Here is a 20,226-nt window from a genome sequence, read left to right on the forward strand (position 1 = left end):
TGCACCGCACAGCATTGTGGGACTGACACAGACGCTGGGGGTCATAATTGACCTCTAGTGTCTGTCTGTGCTGTGTTATGGGAGAGACGTCATGATGTCTCTTCCATAGATCCGAGGAGAGGAGCGGCGCCGGCGGAGGTCTGCAGCGGTCGGGAATCAGGAGCGGGGATAGTAAGTATTATTTTTTTTGTGTAAGCGGCACTACTCCTACAGGGGGCACAAATGGGGGCACAACTCTACAGGGGGCGTAACTGACCATGCCCCCTGTATGAAGCCACACCCCTATTTTCCGCCCGGGGCGCCAAAAGGGCTAGAACCGGCCCTGACAACAACATTATGTTACAGTGGGGCGGTGAGCACCTAGCAGGGCAGCAATTTAAAGAATTTACTTACTGGAAAAGTGACATCCTATGGCTGTGCCACATTGAATGTCACTGATCAACAGGGCAAGGTCCTTCTGGACCGGCTCAGGGCCATGTCCTGCACTCCCCTCAGTGGCTTACGCAGCCCCTGCTGGGCTGTTTCAGAGGTGGACGCGCAGCATGCCATGTTCAGAGCTCAAAATACCAGGCGCGCACTCAGCAGGGGTTTCTTTCTCAAATTCTACCGAAACCCCCCTACCAGACTGTATGCATTCTGTATGCTGCTGTCAGCTTCCCTGCCCTGCCTCTCCTCATTTCTTGGGATCTGAAGGGGCAGTCTGTTGTCCAAAATGGTGAGTATATAGGGCCTAATTCAGACCTCATGGTAGATGTGCGAGAAAACACACATCCACGATCAATTTAGACCACAAATAGGTTGAACTCGATGAACAATTGTCTTCTTTCAACCTTAGTTACTATGTTACTATGTTACTAATTTCTTTGACATGAGGGAGGACGCCCAGCAGAGGGCAAGTCTGCCCCGCACGTTGGATCCAGAGCCTCCCCTCCCCCCGCAGACATGCAAGAGCATCACATGGCTGTGATGCTCTCGCATGTTTAGAGTACACCTCTGCCTGTGCAGTCTAGCTGCGAAGGCAGATGGCTACCCACCATGTTAAGGGTTGAAGTGGCTGCGTGTGATGTCACACACCTGCTGCGGCCTGCCTGCATTGTCCGGATCGTGCCCCTAAAATGGAGCATCGACGCCCACAAAACGCAGCGTTGACGCACCTTTCCCGCCCCCCTCCAGGTCTTAAATTGTGTTCTCTTCAGAAGGACCTTGCACATGTGCGTACCGGCGTACACGCATGCGCAGATGTGCCCCATGATGCCCTGGTTTCCGAGATCAGTGCTCAGAGATGCAGTGACCTCAGGTGATTGGTGTGTACAGCCATACCTGGTCACCCGTGCAGGAGGAGAGAGTCTGATGCAGGCAGATATATACATCCACCTCCCTACACACTGCTCGTTGTCACCAAGCTACCCTGTAACAGCTCTCACTATCAGCTATAATGTTGGTGTAATATAGGGGGTAATTTCAAGTTGATCGCAGCAGGAATTTTGTTATCAGTTGGGCAAAACCATGTGCACTGCAGGGGAGGCAGATATAACAGAAAGAGTTAGATTTGGGTGGGTTATTTTGTTTCTGTGCAGGATAAATACTGGCTGCTTTATTTTTACACTGCAAATTAGATTGCATATTGAACACACCCCACCCAAATCTAACTCTCTCTGCACATGTTATATCTGCCTCCCCTGCAGTGCACATGATTTTGCCCAATTGCTAACAAAAATCCTGCTGCGATCAACTTGGAATTACCCCCATGGTTTTGCCCAACTGCTAACAAAATTCCTGCTGCGATCAACTTGGAATTACCACCTTAGACCAGTGATTTGCGACCCAATAAATTTAGTAGTATGAGGGTGCATTTCTGTTTTGAGTTTACTGACAGGTGAAACATTATTGTTGTGACTGGTAATTGGAAACCACATGAGTAAATAACAGTGAATGCATTGTCAGAGCAGTTTCTGCTGCCACCTCTGAGCTGGTGGTCTTGTTCCAGAACATCACCTTTTTGCATTAATAAAATAAGCATTTTACTGCCTGAAGAGTCTGCAGGGTGCATGCCTGGAGCATCCAAAAGATACATCCAGCAAGCCAAATGCAAGAGCCTTGGGACAGTGACATCATAACAGCACTTGCTCACACACCCCTAGTTACAGCCCTGTGTGGAGAAGAACCTGCTGTGGAGGGGGCATTTGAGGGAAAGCTGGCAGGCAGAGGCACATGTGAGGGAAAGCTGTATGGATTTTCATGTTTTCCTTAAAAAAAAGTTATCTGATTTAAAACTACACAAAACTTAAATTAAAGGTTGTTAATTGCTTTCTGAAATCTAACAGAATACCCACTCTAGAAATTCTAGGTTTTTCCCTGCATAAATACCCAGCTGCGGCCTCCTATGGGCCTTTGTGGAGCACCGTGAGTCACCCCTCACGGCTCTGAGTCCAGTGCAGCAAGTTATGTACCCCATACACTTGTGCGATGCCTCGCGATGCGACATCAAGGGGCATTGCACCAGCAGTTCAGGTGCGATGAAATAGCACCTGAACTTCCAAAGTGATTACCATGCGATTATGTGATAGCTCGCATTGTAATCACGTGATGGGCACGTTACTGCCGGCGGGTGCCCATCGCGCATCACAGTACGATATATTGAATGTGTCCCACCCCCTCCACAAACCCCACCCCGTTAACAGACCCTAGCCCCATAATGGCTGCTTCCATAAATTTCCTGTGCTAGTTTTCCATTTTAAACCACCCTGTACATGTCTCAGTGTGAAATACCAGTCTACAAATACTGTATGTATATAAATTTCAATAACAGATGCAAAGAATGTAATTTCATTTACTGCCTCATATAGCAGCTTTAGGTCAATTCCTAAGTATGAATTGAGAAAAAAAATGAGCTAGCCAATGATATTAAAAATAAAACCTTTTTCTCCCTACAGTGCACTCCAAGCTGTGGACCAGGGTACAGGCACAGAGTTATCCTTTGCAAGGCAGGGGACAATGAAAACACCTTACCCCCTGCCCAATGCCAAGCTAATGACAAGCCCACAACTAGCATGAGATGTACCCTGCAGAGGTGTCCCCCACCACGCTGGGTGACAGGTGATTGGGCTGAGGTACACAATACAAATTGATAACATCTTTTACATACTTTTCTGCAGGATGCTTAGTACATATTACAATAATTATTTATATCATTGTTTTTCTCAGTGTTCAGCCCAGTGTGGACTTGGGCAACAGAGACGCTCTGTGCAATGTGTGAGCCACACAGGGCAGCCGTCTGTGGAATGCATAGAGTCCCTTCGTCCTTCTGCTATGCAGCAATGTGAAAACAAATGTGAGGCTGGACCTTCTGACAGCCCAGATGGTAAGAACCTCTAAATGTCTCCAGAAAATCATACATGCCTGTGCAACTCATTGCCCTGATCTACAACAATCCTGCTTTGGAGCTCTCTTCCTTTTCATTGTCACTCTTTTATTATTTCCCCTGCTTTTGAGCCTCAGTTTCTCATCCCTCTAATAGTATGACACTCGTCCCCTGCCTCATATACACATTTTCACCTCCTTCCTCTATGCAAATGACCCTTTTGCAATGTTCTCTTCCTGCCTCTAACATTCTTTCCTCTTTCCTCTCTCTACAGAATGTAAGGATGTCAACAAAGTGGCATACTGCCCCCTGGTGCTGAAATTTAAGTTCTGCAGCCGACCCTACTTCAGACAAATGTGTTGCCGGACCTGTCAGGGCCATTGACTCTTGTCAAAAGAAAGCTGTTATTTTATCTTTCTTACCTATGTTTTTTCATCCAACTTCCGCCTCTCTTTTCATTTTTGGAAGACTTTGCTGTCCTCACTGGAAAACATGTTCTAGTCACCTTCCTCTATGTGTATATGCTTCTGTTGCTTTTCTGTTTTCACTGATTTTATGCTGTATTACTTCATTGTTCCACATTTACTTTTCTTTCTGTCCTTCCTTTTGCTGACCTCTCAAACCATTTCTACACCCACGTGCTTTGTTTCCTCTTTTTTACTTATACTTTTCACTGCTTCATCTTTGACTCATCCTCTGTCTTTTACATGTCTAATATGTCTCTTTCTTATCTCCATTCTGCTCAAGTTTCCATACTTACATATATTTCACATATCTTGAATCTTGGGGCACATACATACTATAAACATTCCCATTAACACTTCACTGTCTAGGGTCAGTACTGCTGGAAAGCAGGGGGCAGTGCCCTTGGTTATTGATAGCTTAATACAAACATTTATTTTTATTTCTGGAAGAACAATTAAGAGCATCTCTATTTTATGTGATCTATCCATTCTAAATTATCTACTGGGTGAAGAAGACATGACAGAGTACAGTATTGCTAAAGATTCAGGTTTCTGCAAATGCCAACATAAGGTTGTTGTCTCTGTTAAGTTACACTCATGGACTGCAAATCAATATATATATATATATATATATATATATATATATATATACACAGTGGGGATCGAAAGTTTGGGCACCCCAGGCAAAAATTCCTTTTAATGTGCAAAAAGAAGCCAAGGAAAGATAGAAAAATCTCCAAAAGACATCAAATTACAGATTAGACACTCTTATAACATGTCAAAAAAAGTTTGATTTTATTTCCATCATTTACACTTTTAAAAGAACAGAAAACAAAAAATGGCGTCTGCAAAAGTTTGGGCACCCTGCAGAGTTAATACCTTGTACTGCCCCCTTTGGCAAGTATCACAGCTTGTAAACACTTTTTGTAGCCAGCCAAGAGTCTTTCAATTCTTGTTTGAGGTATCTTCGCCCATTCTTCCTTACAAAAGTCTTCCAGTTCTTTGAGATTCCTGGGCTGTCTGTGACGCACTGCTCTTTTAAGGTCTATCCATAGATTTTCAATTATGTTGAGGTCAGGAGATTGTGAAGACCATGGCAAAACCTTCAGTTTACGCCTCTTGATGTAATCCACCGTGGATTTTGAGGTGTGTTTAGGATCATTATCCATTTGTAGAAGCCAGCCTCTCTTTAACTTCAGTTTTTTCACAGATGGCATCAAGTTAGCATCCAAAATTTGCTGGAATCTTATTGAATCCATTTTCCCTTCTACTCGTGAAATGTTCCCTGTGCCACTGGCTGCAATACAACCCCAAAGCATGATTGATCCACCCCCATGCTTAACAGTTGGACAGAGGTTCTTTTCATTAAATTCTGTGCCCTTCCTTCTCCAAACGTACCTTTGCTCATTCCGGCCAAAAAGTTTGTTTTTAACCTCATCTGTCCACAGAACTTTATTCCAAAATGCATCAGGCTTGTCTATATGTTAATTTGCAAACTTCAAATGCTGATTTTTGTGGTGAGGACGTAGAAGAGGTTTTCTTCTGATGACTCTTCCATGAAGACCATATTTGTACAAGTATCTCTTTATAGTGGAATAGTGTACCACAACTCCAGTGTCTGCCAGATCTTCCTGGAGGGATCGTGCAGTCAAACGTGGATTTTGACTTGCTTTTCTCACAATCCTGCGAGCTGTTCTGTCTGATATTTTTCTTGGTCTTCCAGATCTTGCTTTAACTTCCACTGTTCCTGATGACTGCCATTTCTTAATTGCATTCCGAACAGAGGATATGGGCATCTGATAACGCTTTGCTATCTTCTTATAGCCTACTCCTGCTTTGTGAGCGTCAACTATTCTCAGTTTCAGTGTTCTACACAACTGCTTAGAGGAACCCATGGTGCTGATTGTTGGAGCAAGGTCAGATGAGTCTGGGCTTTTAAAACCTTTGAGATTGACATCACCTGGTCTTTCCAGACGATGATTGAGAACAATCCATGACACTGCCAGGTCTCAGCTGTTCAAAGGGGGCAGTACAAGGTATTAACTCTGCAGGGTGCCCAAACTTTTGCAGACGCCATTATTTGTTTTCTGTTCTTTTGATAGTGTAAATAATGGAAATAAAGTCAAACTTTTTTTGACATGTTATAAGAATGTCTAATCTGTAATTTGATGCCTTTTGGAGATTTTTCCATCTTTCCTTGGCTTCTTTTTGCACATTAAAATTAATTTTTGCCTGGGGTGCCCAAACTTTCGATCCCCACTGTATATATATATATATATATATATATATATATATATATGTTTGGGGTAGATTTACTTCAGTTTTAAAAAATTTAAACTGGAGGTGTTGTCCATAGCACCTAATCGCAGTCTAGCTATCATTTCTCTACTGCATCTGCATTCTGGAAAATGGTAGAGCCTGTTTTAGAAGCTTTAGTAAATCTACCCCTTGATCTAGTTGCAAATTGAGATGGAATGAAGATGGAAGATCTATAAATGCTAGTAGGAATTTACCAGAACCAAAGATAATATGGGTGTCCCAAATCTAGAAGACTTGTGGGTATACTAAAGGATGTATTAACACGCCCATTTATAACTTCTAAAAAGAAGACACAACACCATCTCTGGTCATGTGGGTCATTTACTCATAAATTAATTCTAGCCAGGTGTAAGATGATGTGTCAAATGGTGCTGTATGGATCTGCTTATGACATGCAGAATTGTTCTATTCACCTGAAACAATTTCTATGTCGTTACAAATATTTTTTTTTGTCACACATTAATTTAACAACATGGTGCTAAGTTTATATAAATTCCTTTGAAAATGGTGCACAGTTACTGTAACCCAGAACAACCAATGGAAAATACAATCTTAGATAGAACAGTGGTTCCCAAACTGTGTAGCATGGTGCCGCAGCGAACCCATAGGGCATGGGTGGACTTTCCTAAGTGATCACATGATACTAAATACAGTACCTTCTAAAATACTTATGCCATTAGTGCATAGGTGTCATATCAGGGTAAACTATTATAAATATATGGTGGTGTCTTACACTGAGTAGTTGCAAATCTAGTGCAACCAAAAGTGGATATTGGGGGTAATTCCAAGTTGATCGCAGCAGGAAATTTTTTAGCAGTTGGGCAAAACCATGTGCACTGCAGGGGAGGCAGGTATAACATGTGCAGAGAGAGTTAGATTTGGGGGGATATTTTGTTTCTGTGCAGGGTAAATACTGGCTGCTTTATTTTTACACTGCAATTTAGATTGCAGATTGAACACACCCCACCCAAATCTCTCTCTCTCTGCACATGTTATATTTGCCTCCCCTGCTGTGCACATGGTTTTGCCCAATTGCTAACAAACTTGAAGCTGCGATCAACTCAGAATTACCCCCATTATGCAAAAAAAACGAAAAACTACTAAAATGTTAGGACATAAATAGTTATTAAATATTAAATTGTTTGGACCTAACTGTTAGAGATTCAGTATGATATCCTAATGGACGGGATGCCGGTGGTCAGAATCCCAACAGCGGCATCCCAGCCATCAGAGTCCTGACAGCCCCTCCAAAAGTACCCTAACCCTCTCCTGCCCCCTACCCTAACCCTCCCTTGTGAGTGCCTAACCCTAACTCTCCCCAGTGGTGACTAATCCTCCCTCCTCGGTACCTATCCATAACCTTCCCGTCCCTGCACCCTAACCCTAGATCCCCTTCTAATGCCTAAACCTAACTTCTCCCTCCCTCTCGTGGCAGGATGCAAGATCGATTGGGATTCCAGGCGTCAGTATTTTGACACCGGGATCATGAACTCCATCGGAATTTTGATACTGGCCTTATGCTGTCATTTAGGATTCTGCCATTGGTATTTCGACCACCAAGATCCCATCCGGCGGCATTTTCACTACACCCCACTGTTAGGTACTTCTTTTGTCCTAGTGGCATTGTGTAAACATTCCTGCAACACTAAGGACCATGTGAACTGCAAAGGTTTGGGAGCCACTGGGGTTAGAATTATGGGGGTAATTCTGAGTTGATCGCAGCAGGAATTTTATTAGCAGTTGGGCAAAACCATGTGCACTGCAGGGGAGGCAGATATAACATGTGCAGAGAGAGTTAGATTTGGGTGTGGTGTGTTCAATCTGCAATTTAAATTGCAGTGTAAAAATAAAGCAGCCAGTATTTACTCTGCACAGAAACAAAATAACCCACCCAAATCTAACTCTCTCTGCACATGTTATATCTGCCTCCCCTGCAGTGCACATGGTTTTGCCCAACTGCTAACAAAGTTCCTGCTGCGATCAACTCAGAATTACCCCCTATGAAAGCTAATCTGTGGTGCCAAGAGAGGGGGGAGAGGGTATAAATTACCTGGGCCCAGGTCTGATGGAGGGGCCTAGTGGGGGCCCAGGTCCACACCTTCTGTGATTAGGCCTTGCCCCCTGAAAAGTACCTGGGCCCAGTCAGGCTCTCTACTGCCCTGGCTGGGATGCATGCCATGCTCCTGTGAGTGGGTACTTCTCATGTGCTAGACACGCCCCCAAAGAGGTGTGGCTATGCCACCAGCATGCTGTGGTCACACCCCCGGCAGGGGGGGCCCAGGAAGTTGTTGTACTGGGGCCCAGGATTCCTCTTGGCAGCCCTGAAGCTAATATCCAAGTGGTTGCAACAGGTTACATTACATTTGTGCTCCTTGAACCTTATTCTTGAATATGTCTGTGATGCACAAATGAGAAATCAGAAATGTAAAACTGTCCTAAATCTCAGGACACACCTCCATTGAAATTCTTAACTTTATTTTTTGTAAAGATTCATTAGGTGCTACTGCAGCTAGTGGTGCATCAAATCCACAATTTAGTTCAGTATTGGGCTGTAAGCGAACTCTGGTTTAGCTGAATTCCTTCAAATTTAATTTGTAAAAAGTTCCAACTTTCATTAGCTAAAATTACAGATATTATTTATCTTTTATACCCAAGCCACTAACTAATATTCCAAGTAAAGTTTGGTTCAAATATTTAGCTTAATGTTTTTTGGTTTTTTTTCTAAAAACAAAAACAAAACATTCCACATTTTGAAAAATCCTTAAATATGGATTTGGTACATCACTAACTGCAAATGTGTAAAATAATTATCAGAAAGCGTGCTTTAATTTTACATGGTTGTGGAAAACAAGACCATAGTGCACATACAGTATGAGTGCTGCTTTATTATGCTTTTTTATTGACATCACTACTTCTTGAGAGTAACTTTTGGTTGTTATTTTATTGCTTCGAAGTAGTTGGGTTACATTGTAACTGACTGCTTGAATATGACAACAAATGTGTATCATTGTTTCTTGTTCATAGATATCAAATAGTTAATGTGACTAAACAATGACCATTAATTGGTTTCCCTGAGTGTGTCTATTCTTTCTACTAAAGAACAAACTCAACTAAAAAATGTGTCATTCCTACATTGGCCACTTCTCCCACTAATTGTGCAAATGTATAACCAACTTTTATACGCAAAATGTATTAGTTGAAGCATCTGGAATTTTTTTGTTAGGTGCTAATTCTATATGTGTGTTTTGTAATCAGTTGTTATTATGTATTTAATAGAAGACTTCAAATTACCTTAGTCAATGAATTTGTGTAAATAGGGTAGAGGTAGATTTAAAAACCACAAAGTTAGATTATGTACAATAACATTGATAGTTGTCTTTTCTAATTTCAAGTTGACAACTACATAAAACAGCTATTCCTAAAATGTGCTGTATTACTTTCTGCAATTTTTTTTTTTAAGTACTTAGTGGTGCAAATAATTGTCAGCCTCATAAGGTCACATGCACTAATACTGTATACTTCTAAGGTGGCCTAATACTTTGGTACCTGACTCGCCGTAAGTTGCAGTGTCCAATACCATATTTGCACTGCAAAGCAATTTAGTATTTCTCCAGTCCCATAACAGCATTTAACCGAAGCAATTTAATACTGCTGGAGTGCGTGAACAGCGCTGCTGGGAAAAACCTACCTATGCCAGGGCCGAAACTAGGATTCTTGTCACCCCGGGCAAGGCAGTAATGTGCTCCCCTCCCCTAAGCAAACACAGAATTATTAAACAGTTATACCTCCTATACAGTAGATGCTTTCCCTATATATATGCTCTCTTTAAAGGTACTCTGCAAAGATGTAATTCTACATTTATTCACGGTATATATATATATATATATATATATATATATATATTTCCTATAAGTGCAATCCCTATGAATGGGCTCACTATAGATGCTCTCACACACTGTAGTGGCTGTGATCTCCCATGCACAGAGGTGGCCGCCCTGGGGACGGTGTGTGAGGGCAGTGGGGTTGCTGCTCTGATGATCCCCAGAGGAACAGGGTGTGTGGTCAGTGCTGTAACTCAGCTGCTGCTGCCTCCGGTGTCTGTGTCTCTGTGTATCCTCACAGCTCCTGTCCTGGTATGTGATTGGAGGAGAGCCGTGGAGGGTGCTGCCATGCACAGCCCGATATAGAAGTCCCAGCCCGCTGACTGGCTGGGACACTGCAAAACTACACCAAGATTTCCTCAACCTGGGAGAGACTGAGCGCCGACATCCACACACGCTGCGGTAGCGACGCTGAGAGCGAGGCACATGGAGATAGCTGCTGTATGTATGCCGGTGATCGGGAGAGGAGAGGATGCAGCAGTGTTGGGAGTGGGGACAGCTTGCATCTCCTCAAATCTGGCACCCAGGGCGTGTGCCCCCTAAGTCACCCCCTCCCCCCCACCCCAGCTACGGTCATGCCCATGCTGATTCTGCCACTAATTAATAGCAGCTGTACTTTACACAGAAGTATTAGTGTGCATACATGAACTGAGTTTATGCATGCATACCATTAGAAGGCACATAGTGTGAAGGGCTAGAACCCTCTATGCATTCCGGGGTGGGCATTGGTTCCAACAGACAAACTCAAAAAACGTTCAGTTTTTGGAGTTCGGTCAATACTTGGTGGCCACATTGGGTCTCTTATAATGTAATGGACCCATCAGTGATGAATTAATCATGGATAATTACTTAGTCTTGGGCACAACTTTTTTTCGACATCATAACCCTGCCGTAACTCTATGTGATATAGGGAATTCAGTTAACCATGGTTATTATACTGTGGTAAATTGACCCACTGGGGGCTGTCCAATCTGCCCCAATGCTGGCAATTAGCAAACATTCAATTTTGAGACCCGCTGAGGTCCAAAAACAAATTCCCTGATAAATGCAATTTTTTCACAAGAAAAAAATTTGCTTTAATTCAGAGATGTCACTGGGTGTGGTGACATCGCTCACTGCAAAAAGGGGTGTGGCTGCACATGAATGGGGTGTGGCATGTATAAAGAGAGTGTGTGGCCTTGTGGGGATCCCAAGATCATCACTCCGTCATGCCCACCATCTGCCCCCGGAGACAGTCTTACTGGACTGTTGGCTCCTCATTTATGACTGGAGCCAGATGCTGCTGGGGACTGTCACACTACAGCACCCAGCACCTGTCACTGTGGAGGAGCCGACATTCTGGTGTCACCCCCTCGACGGTGACACCTGGGTGCGGGCCGCACCCCCCTTATGATGCCACTGCTTTAATTGAATTGCCTGAAAAAAACATCAGGCAAAGAAATCATGATAGATTAATATAATTCATTTTCTCTGATATATATTTTTTCTCTGTGTAATTTATCGGCCACAAATGAATTCCCCACTTAGACTGCTTTCAGACTGTAATAAACTTTGATGTTCAAAGCTTTAGTATATCAGAAACCTATACCAAGTTCATGATGCACAATATCATGTTCAATACACACACAAAAATATACATACAAGTAGTATAACTCAGAAACTTCAAGGTAAATTTACTAAGGTTCGTATCTGCCGGAGTTTGCAATCTCTGGTGTATTTGGCCATTTTTGCAAACACTGGAATTTACCAAAGGCAAAATATGGAAGTGTTGAATTGAGCCAAACTTCAAAATACAGGTGATTATGCACAGGGCCTGTACTAGGGTGTCTGGCGCTCCCCTGCAAAATATACATTTGTGCCCTGCCTCTGACACATTGTAAAAGAGACAGCATGCTTTGAAGTGGTCATTCAGGTGCTGTTGCACCTGCGATATCATGTGCAAAGATTGGTACTTTACGCATGCGCAGGACCCATTCTGCGCTGATGGAAGCAGGAAGGCAGTATACTGTCAGTGATTGACAGTCTGCTGCTGTTCGGGGGTGGTAACGGCCTGTGTTTGAGCTGCTGTTTAGGTGGTGGGAAGAGGTCAGGGATCTCCATTGTAGGAAGAAGGTTTCCTGGCCTCTGCTATAGGTGGCTTGCATTGCACCAAAGGTGCCATAAGCTGACCGATGGTGGGAGAGAGATCCGAAGCAGAATCCTAAGACGCAGTACAGATCACTACAGCAGCAGGAGGCGTCCTGCTGCATTACCATACAGCGCTATCAAAAATGGAGAAATTAACCAGCAGGTTAAGGGTCAGGCGCTAAATTATGGACTAGTTTTCTAATAAGCAGCTGCCAGGGAATAGGGTTAGTCACTCCTATTAATTATACAAACAAGAAAAAGAGCAAAAAGGCAGCGCTAGATTAATAGGATGGATTGTCTGAAATAGGTACACACGATTTAAAATTACAAATTCATAACGGACATACATAAAACATAGAGGCATAAAAACAAAGTTTGTGCCACCCAGCAATATTAATCTTTCTCAGTCGTGCCTGTTCAAACTGGAGAAATAGTTGAAAATGCAGACGATTCTTATTCCTTTAGAACTGACAGCCCAATCAAAGTATGCAAAGTGAGAATGTATAACAACCGCTGGAGGATGGTCCCGCAAATCGAAGAATGTTCCAAGAGGGTCCTCACCAGAAATACGGATGTCTTTAGTGTTACAGTCCAATCATTAATTGGCAGGAGATCGTCCACATAGATGGAAAGGATGATAGTCCAGTATTGGTGTAGGCACTAGTAGGTAAGTCCAGAGTAATGGGGTGACAGGTAGCACACCAACACATTTCACTGCTGAGCCTTGCAGCTTTATCAAGGTCTGTCAGTTCTAAAGGAGTAAGAATCGTCTGCTTTTTCAACTATTTCTCCAGTTTGAACAGGTACAGTTGAAAAAGATTAATATTGCTGAGTGACACAAACTCTGTTTTTATGTATGTACGTTATGAATTTTTAATATTAAATCATGTGTACCTATTTCAGACAATCCATCATATTAATCTAGCGCTGTCTTTTTGCTCTTTTTCTTGTTGATACAGCGCTATTACTGCTGCTTCCAAAGAAGCAGCAGTGATAGCAACCCCAACCTCACCTGAATGAGCCTCATAATGCACACAGTAGTAGTAGCCCCTAATACACATAATGCCCACAGTAGTAGTGCTGGTTATACACAATGCCCACTGTATGAGTGCCCCTTACACACTTTATGCACACAGTAATAATGATGCTTACACAGAATGCCCACGGTAGTACTGCCTCATACGCACACAATGCCCACAGTAGTAGTTCAACTTACTGTGGGCATAATGCCCACACTAGTAGTGCCACTAACACAGACACAATGCCCACAGTAGTAGTGCTGCTTACAAAAACATTGCAGACAGTAGTAATGCCCCTTCACACATAGTGCCCACAGTAGTAGTGCCCCTTACACACACAGTGCCCATTACACACATTGTTTCCCATAAAAAATGCCCACAGACAATAGTAGTGCCCCTTACATACATAATGCCCATAATAGAAGAATCATGGAGACAGGCATAGAAAGGTGTGGTATGGAGCAGACAGTGGAGGAACAGGTGGGACAATCAACAGCAGCCTGGATATTGATTGACAGCCATGTTAGAGGCCACTGCAAAAGACGGAAACCACGTGGATTTTGGCATTTGCTGAGAGGAGCTATATGTGTATACATATAGTCAATTTTGAACACCTTACAGCTTATAATATTGTTTTCATCCATATTAGGCCAAAGGCTGCAGAGAGCTGGCTGGTTACTACCCGACAGAGAAGCAGCACAAACATACAGCAGTTTATAGCACATCTATGAAACATTGCCACACAGCAGTGCAGCAGTTAAAAGTGGTGCAAGATGGAATTGTCCTTGGGCCCGCCTTCCCACCCTTATGTTGGATATTAAAAAGGACATGCACAGTGTAACAAACCAAGCACTTCAGTGGCAGGGCGATACATTTTTGTGGCTGAAGGGCTTGCTTTGTTTGTGCTCCCAGAAACTTTTTTTTGGGAGGACCTTCGCCAACCACTAATGAGGCTGATGATGAGGGTGTTAATTACATTATAATCTTGAAAAGTAAATTTCATGAATTCTCTGCAAATTATGTAACATGGAGGAGGTGCCTAGATGGCTAATGTTCCTACCTCTACTAACTTTGGCCTCAAAAATGGAGTAGATACCTTGACAAACATTGCCAGGATTTGTGGAAAAATAATTCCACACCCAAGAGGTGGATTTTTTGGTCTTATGCCCAGGCATCACAATGGCTATCTTTTTATCATGGGCAAGAACTGCAGCCGCTGGAAGCTGACTTACACACACAACATCATCAACATCCTCAGTAGTTGTAGTAGTATACACATATCCTCCTCATCCTGTTCCACTTCCACACATGAATCCTCAATTTCTACTATTACCTCATCACCTGCTTTACACGTATGGCTCCCCACAAGTGCAGATGGTGCAGATATGGTGGAAGGAAGTGAAAGAGGCTTCTCTATAATGACAGTGTGAGAAATGTCAGACTCACACATAGCTAACATGAACACCCCTAAATGTTCCACAGGAATGTGTAATGATTCTCAATGCAGTTTGTTCTACTGCTTTAGTTGTTTTATATTTTTTACACCTTTTCTAGACTCTGAGTAAAAATGTATTGTATCATCATGAGAAGAAGATGCCTCACTGACAGTTGCAGAACCACCACTTATAAATAAAAGCCAAGGCCTGAGTCTTTCCTTGCTACTTTGTGTGGTGAATGGCATATTACCAATTTTATGTTTCTCAGCAGCTAACTTTCCTTTTGATGGTTTTTCTTTACCACTGTAAAATTACATTGCTTCTTTGATTTTACAGGCCCTGACTTAAGCCCTCTATGCCCTAGGGCATTGGACTTAGTAGATGATGTTGACAGACTTGTATTGTCATGACTGGTGGCATCAGCTGCAGCACAATAAACCTGGGGATGAAAAGAGGGTTTACATAATCACATCTTTACCGATGCGTGGCTTGCGTTATGTGAACGATAACGCCCAAACGGACAACTGGATCAAAATTTGGATTGCACCTCAGCTGTGTAGAATTTAATAAACTACAAAAATTGTCCTGTCACTTTTCACCATATCTGCTATGGGTGCTCCTCAGGTAATGCCAAGAACCATGAATTAATATTTACTTACATTAAGACGTCTCAAATTTACATCTCTATGGATTTACCAAATTTTTAACAATCATTTATATTTACAACTGTGAAAAACAGAAACTCCTGTGCGAAGAACGGATAGAACAGCTAGTTAAATATATTACTGTGGTACCAACTTCACCCACAGTGTCACACAATATGTGTATGAGTCAGAAATGGTAATCAAACACTGCGGTTTATTTTCACCAACAGTGTCACACAATATGTGTATAAGTACAAAATCAAATATATCACTGAGGTACCACATTCACCCACAGTGTCGCACAATATGTGTATGAGTACGAAATTAAATATATTGCTGTGGTACCACCTTCACCCACAGTATGTGTATGAGTACGAAATAGTATACTGCGGTCTGACCGACAGTGTCACAGTACTTATGAAAATAAAATAATAATTGTATAGTACACTGGGGTATTATTTATTTCTCTAACGTCCTAGTGGATGCTGGGGACTCCGTAAGGACCATGGGGAATAGACGGGCTCCGCAGGAGACTGGGCACTCTAAGAAAGATTTAGTACTACTGGTGTGCACTGGCTCCTCCCTCTATACCCCTCCTCCAGACCTCAGTTAGAATCTGTGCCCAGAAGTGAGCTCTCCTGAGCTTGCTAATAAGAAAGTATTTTAGTTAGGTTTTTTATTTTCAGAGAGCTTCTGCTGGCAACAGACTCTCTGCTACGTGGGACTGAGGGGAGAGAAGCAAACCTAACTGCGGCTAGGTTGCGCTTCTTAGGCTACTGGATACCATTAGCTCCAGAGGGATCGAACACAGGAACTTAACCTTGGTCGTCCGTTCCCGGAGCCGCGCCACCGTCCCCCTCGCAGAGCCAGAAGACAGAAGCCGGCTGGTTGAAGCAAGAAGACGTCAAAATCGGCGGCAGAAGACTCCTGTCTTCATATGAGGTAGCGCACAGCACTGCAGCTGTGCGCCATTGCTCCCACACTAACCAACACACTCCGGTCACTGTAGGGTTCAGGGCGCAGGGGGGGGCGCCCTGGGCAGCAATTGAGTACCTCCTGGCAAAAAAGCAGCATATATACAGCTGGGCACTGTAATATGCATGAGCCCCCGCCATTATTTTTACACAAAATCGCGGGACAGAAGCCCGCCGCTGAGGGGGCGGGGCCTTCTTCCTCAGCACTCACCAGCGCCATTTTCTCTCCACAGCTCCGCTGAGAGGAAGCTCCCCAGGCTCTCCCCTGCAGAAGCACGATAGAGAGGGTGAAAAAGAGAGGGGGGGCACATAAATTTGGCGTAAAAACAATATAAACAGCAGCTACTGGGTTAACACTAAGTTACTGTGTGATTCCTGGGTCATATAGCGCTGGGGTGTGTGCTGGCATACTCTCTCTCTGTCTCTCCAAAGGGCCTTGTGGGGGAACTGTCTTCAAATAGAGCATCCCCTGTGTGTGTGGTGTGTCGGTACGTGTGTGTCGACATGTCTGAGGTAAAAGGCTCCCCTAAGGAGGAGATAGAGCAAATATGTGTGTGAGAGGGTGTCTCCGTCGACAACGCAGACACCTGTTTGGATATGTGTAAGTGCTAAGGTGAATTTATTGCACAAAAGATTAGAGAACAGACAGGAAATCTACCCATGTCTGTCCCTATGGCGCAGAGACCTTCAGAGTCTCACAATGTTCACTATCCAAAATAATAAACACTGATATCGACACGGAGTTTGACTCCAGTGTCGACTACGATAATGCAAAGTTACAGCCAAAAGGGCAGAAAAGTATTCAATATATGATTATTGTAATAGAAGATGATTTGCATATCACTGATGACTCATCTGTCCCTGACACAAGGGTACACATGTTTAAGGGGAAGAAAGCTGAGGTAAATTTCCCTCCTCTCATGAGGAAAAAGAGCGGGAATCTCCAGACAAGAGACTGCAGCTTCCCACAAAGAATTCTCAGGCTGTATCCTTTCCCCACTAGGGTCAGGATGTGATGGGAATCTTCCCCTAGGGTGTCACGTTTGCCCAGACGGTAGCCCTAGCTATTCTCAGGGATCCTGCAGATAGCATGCACATTCTGGTACACTACTCAGACCGGCGATTGTGTCGGCATGGGTTTATAGCGCTGGGGCGGCGTGGACAGGTACCTTATCAGCAGAAATTGAGACCTTAGTATGTATATATATATATATATATATATATATATATGTATATAGAGAGATATGTATATATATTAAAGATGCTGTCTTAAGAGATATATATAATCAAACATGCCCAAAGAGACATGAGTATACTGGGTCCTAGAGTCAAAGCTTTGTCGATTTCTGCTTGACGTGTCCTGTAGAATATGCAATGGACAGATGATGCCAACTTAAGTGGCATATGGAAGGCGGAGGATTGTGTGGAGAAGGGTTCTCGGACCTGGTCTCCATGGCTATAGCTGGTAATTCGGATATTTTGCCCTATATTCCTGCACAGCCTAGGAAAGCACGTCATTATCAAATGCATCTTTTTGAACAAAGAAACAAGAAAGGCCGAGATGCGTCCTTTCTTGCCAGAGGCGGGGCCAGAGGAAAGAAGCTGCACAACACAGCTAGTTCCCAGGAACAGAAGTCCTCCCCGGCCTCTATGAAAATCCACCGCATGTCGCTGGGGCTCCACAGAAGGAGCTAGGCCCGGTGGGGGCACGCTTTCGTAAGTTCTGCAACAAGTGGGTTCACTCCCTGTTAGATCCCTGGGCAATAGATATTGTGTCTCAGGGATACAAGCTGGACTTTGAGAAGATGCCTCCTCACTGACGGCCCTGCCGGCTTCTCCCCACGAGAGGGAAACAGGGTTAACTGCAATTCCCAAATTGTATCTTCAACAGGTGGTGGTCAAGGTTACCCTCCTTCGACAAGGAGGGGGTTATTATTCGACCATGTGGTAGTCCCGAAACCAGACGGTTCGGTCAGACCCATATTGAATTTAAAATCCCTGAACATATACCTGAAAAGGATCAAGTTCAAGATGGAATCGCTAAGAGCGGTCGTTACAAGGCTGAAAGGAGGAGATTTTATTGTGACTCGGGACACAAAGGAGGCATACCTTTATGTCCCCATTTATCCACCTCATCAGGCGTACCTCAGAATTGCGGTACGGGATTGTCATTACCAATTTCAGACGTTGCCGTTTGGTCTCTCCACGGCCCCGAGAATATTCACCAAGGTAATGGCGGAAATGATGGTGCTCCTGCGGAAGCAAGGTGTCACTATTATCATGTACTTGGACGATCTCCTCATAAAAGCGAGATCAAGAGAGCAGTGGCTGAACAGCGTATCACTTTCTCTGGAAGTGTAACGGCAACACGGCTGGATTCTATATATTCCAAAGTCGCAGTTGGTTCCTACAGCTCATCTGCCTCTCCTAGGCATGATCCTTGACACAGACCAGAAAAGGGTTTATCTCCCGATAGAGAGAGCTCAGGAGCTCATGACACTGGTCAGGAATCTATTAAAACCAAAACAGGTGTCAGTGCATCACTGCACTTGAGTCCTGGGAAGGATGGTGGCATCATACGAGGCCATTCCTTTCGGCAGGTTCCATGGGAGGACCTTCTAATGGGACTTACTGGACAAAGTGGTCCGGATCACATCTTTAGATGCATCGGTTAATCACCCTATCCCCCAGGGCCAGGGTGTCTCTCCGTTGGTGGCTGCAGTGTACTCACCTTCTCGAGGGCCGCAGGTTCGGCATTCAGGACTGGGTCCTGGTGACCACGGATGCAAGCCTCCGAGGGTGGGGGGCAGTCACTCAGGGAAGAAGTTTCCAAGGGCTGTGGTCAAGTCAGGAGACTTGCCTTCAGACAACATCACCGCAGTGGCTCATGTAAACCGCCAAGGCGGCACAAGGAGCAGGGTGGCGATGGCGGAAGCCACCAGAATTCTTCGATGGGCGGAGAATCACACACGAGCACTGTCAGCAGTGTTCATTCCGGGAGTGGACAACTGGGAAGCAGACTTCCTCAGCAGGCACGACCTCCACCCGGGAGAGGGGGGACTTCATCAAGAAGATGTAGGTCGGTGGGAACTGCCACAGGTGGACATGATGGCATCCCGCATCAACAAAAAGCTACAGAGGTCTTGCGCCAGGTCAAGAGACTCTCAGGCGATAGCTGTAGACGCACTGGTGACACCGTGGATGTTCCAGTCGGTTTATGTGTTTCCCCCTCTTCCTCTCTTACCCAAGGTGCTGAGAATCATAAGGAAAAGAGGAGTGAGAACAATACTCATTGTTCCGGATTGGCCAAGAAGGACTTGGTATCCAGAGCTGCAAGAAATGCTCACAGAGGACCCATGGCCTCTGCCTCTAGGGCAGGATCTGTTGCAGCAGGGACCTTGTATGTTCCAAGACTTACCGCAGCTGCGTTTGACGGCATGGCGGTTGAACGCCGGATCCTAGTTAAAAAAAAGGGATTCCGGATGAGGTTATTCCTACGCTGATAAAGGCTAGGAAGGACGTGACGGCTAAACATTATCACCGTATACGGCGAAAATATGTTGCTGGGTGTGAGGCCAGGAATGCCTCTACAGAGGAATTCCAGCTGGGCCGTTTCCTTCACTTCCTACAGTCGGGAGTGACTTTGGGCCTAGAATTGGGGTCCATTAAGGTCCAGATTTCGGCCCTATCCATTTTCTTTCATAAAAAACTAGCTTCTCTACCTGAAGTTCAGACGTTTGTAAAGGGAGTGCTGCATATTCAGCCCCCTTTTGTGCCACCAGTGGCACCTTGGGATCTTAACGTGGTGTTGAGTTTCCTGAAATCTCACTGGTTTGAGCCGCTTAAGACCGTGGAGTTAAAATATCTCACGTGGAAAGTGGTCATGCTATTGGCCTTAGCTTCGGCTAGGCGTGTGTCAGAATTGGCGGCTTTGTCATGTAAAAGCCCCTATCTGGTTTTCCATATGGACAGGGCAGAATTACGGACTCGTCCACAATTTC

The 20,226-nt window shown here is 44.2% G+C and overlaps 1 protein-coding gene across 2 annotated transcripts in view; it reads left to right on the forward strand.

The window, feature by feature from the left end:
• Positions 1 to 4,455, forward strand: part of ADAMTS10 (ADAM metallopeptidase with thrombospondin type 1 motif 10) — a 291,074-nt gene extending 286,619 nt beyond the window's left edge. For both annotated transcript variants that reach the window (XM_063916365.1, XM_063916373.1), the window contains exons 24-26: positions 2,934 to 3,110; positions 3,205 to 3,361; positions 3,636 to 4,455. In XM_063916365.1, coding sequence (XP_063772435.1) covers positions 2,934 to 3,110; positions 3,205 to 3,361; positions 3,636 to 3,745 — 444 coding nt within the window. In that variant the 3' untranslated portion in view covers positions 3,746 to 4,455. The remainder of the gene's footprint in view (positions 1 to 2,933; positions 3,111 to 3,204; positions 3,362 to 3,635) is intronic.
• Positions 4,456 to 20,226: the final 15,771 nt, after the last annotated feature.

The sequence above is a fragment of the Pseudophryne corroboree genome, chromosome 1 (genome assembly GCF_028390025.1).
Source record: "Pseudophryne corroboree isolate aPseCor3 chromosome 1, aPseCor3.hap2, whole genome shotgun sequence".
Taxonomy (NCBI): Eukaryota; Metazoa; Chordata; class Amphibia; order Anura; family Myobatrachidae; genus Pseudophryne; species Pseudophryne corroboree.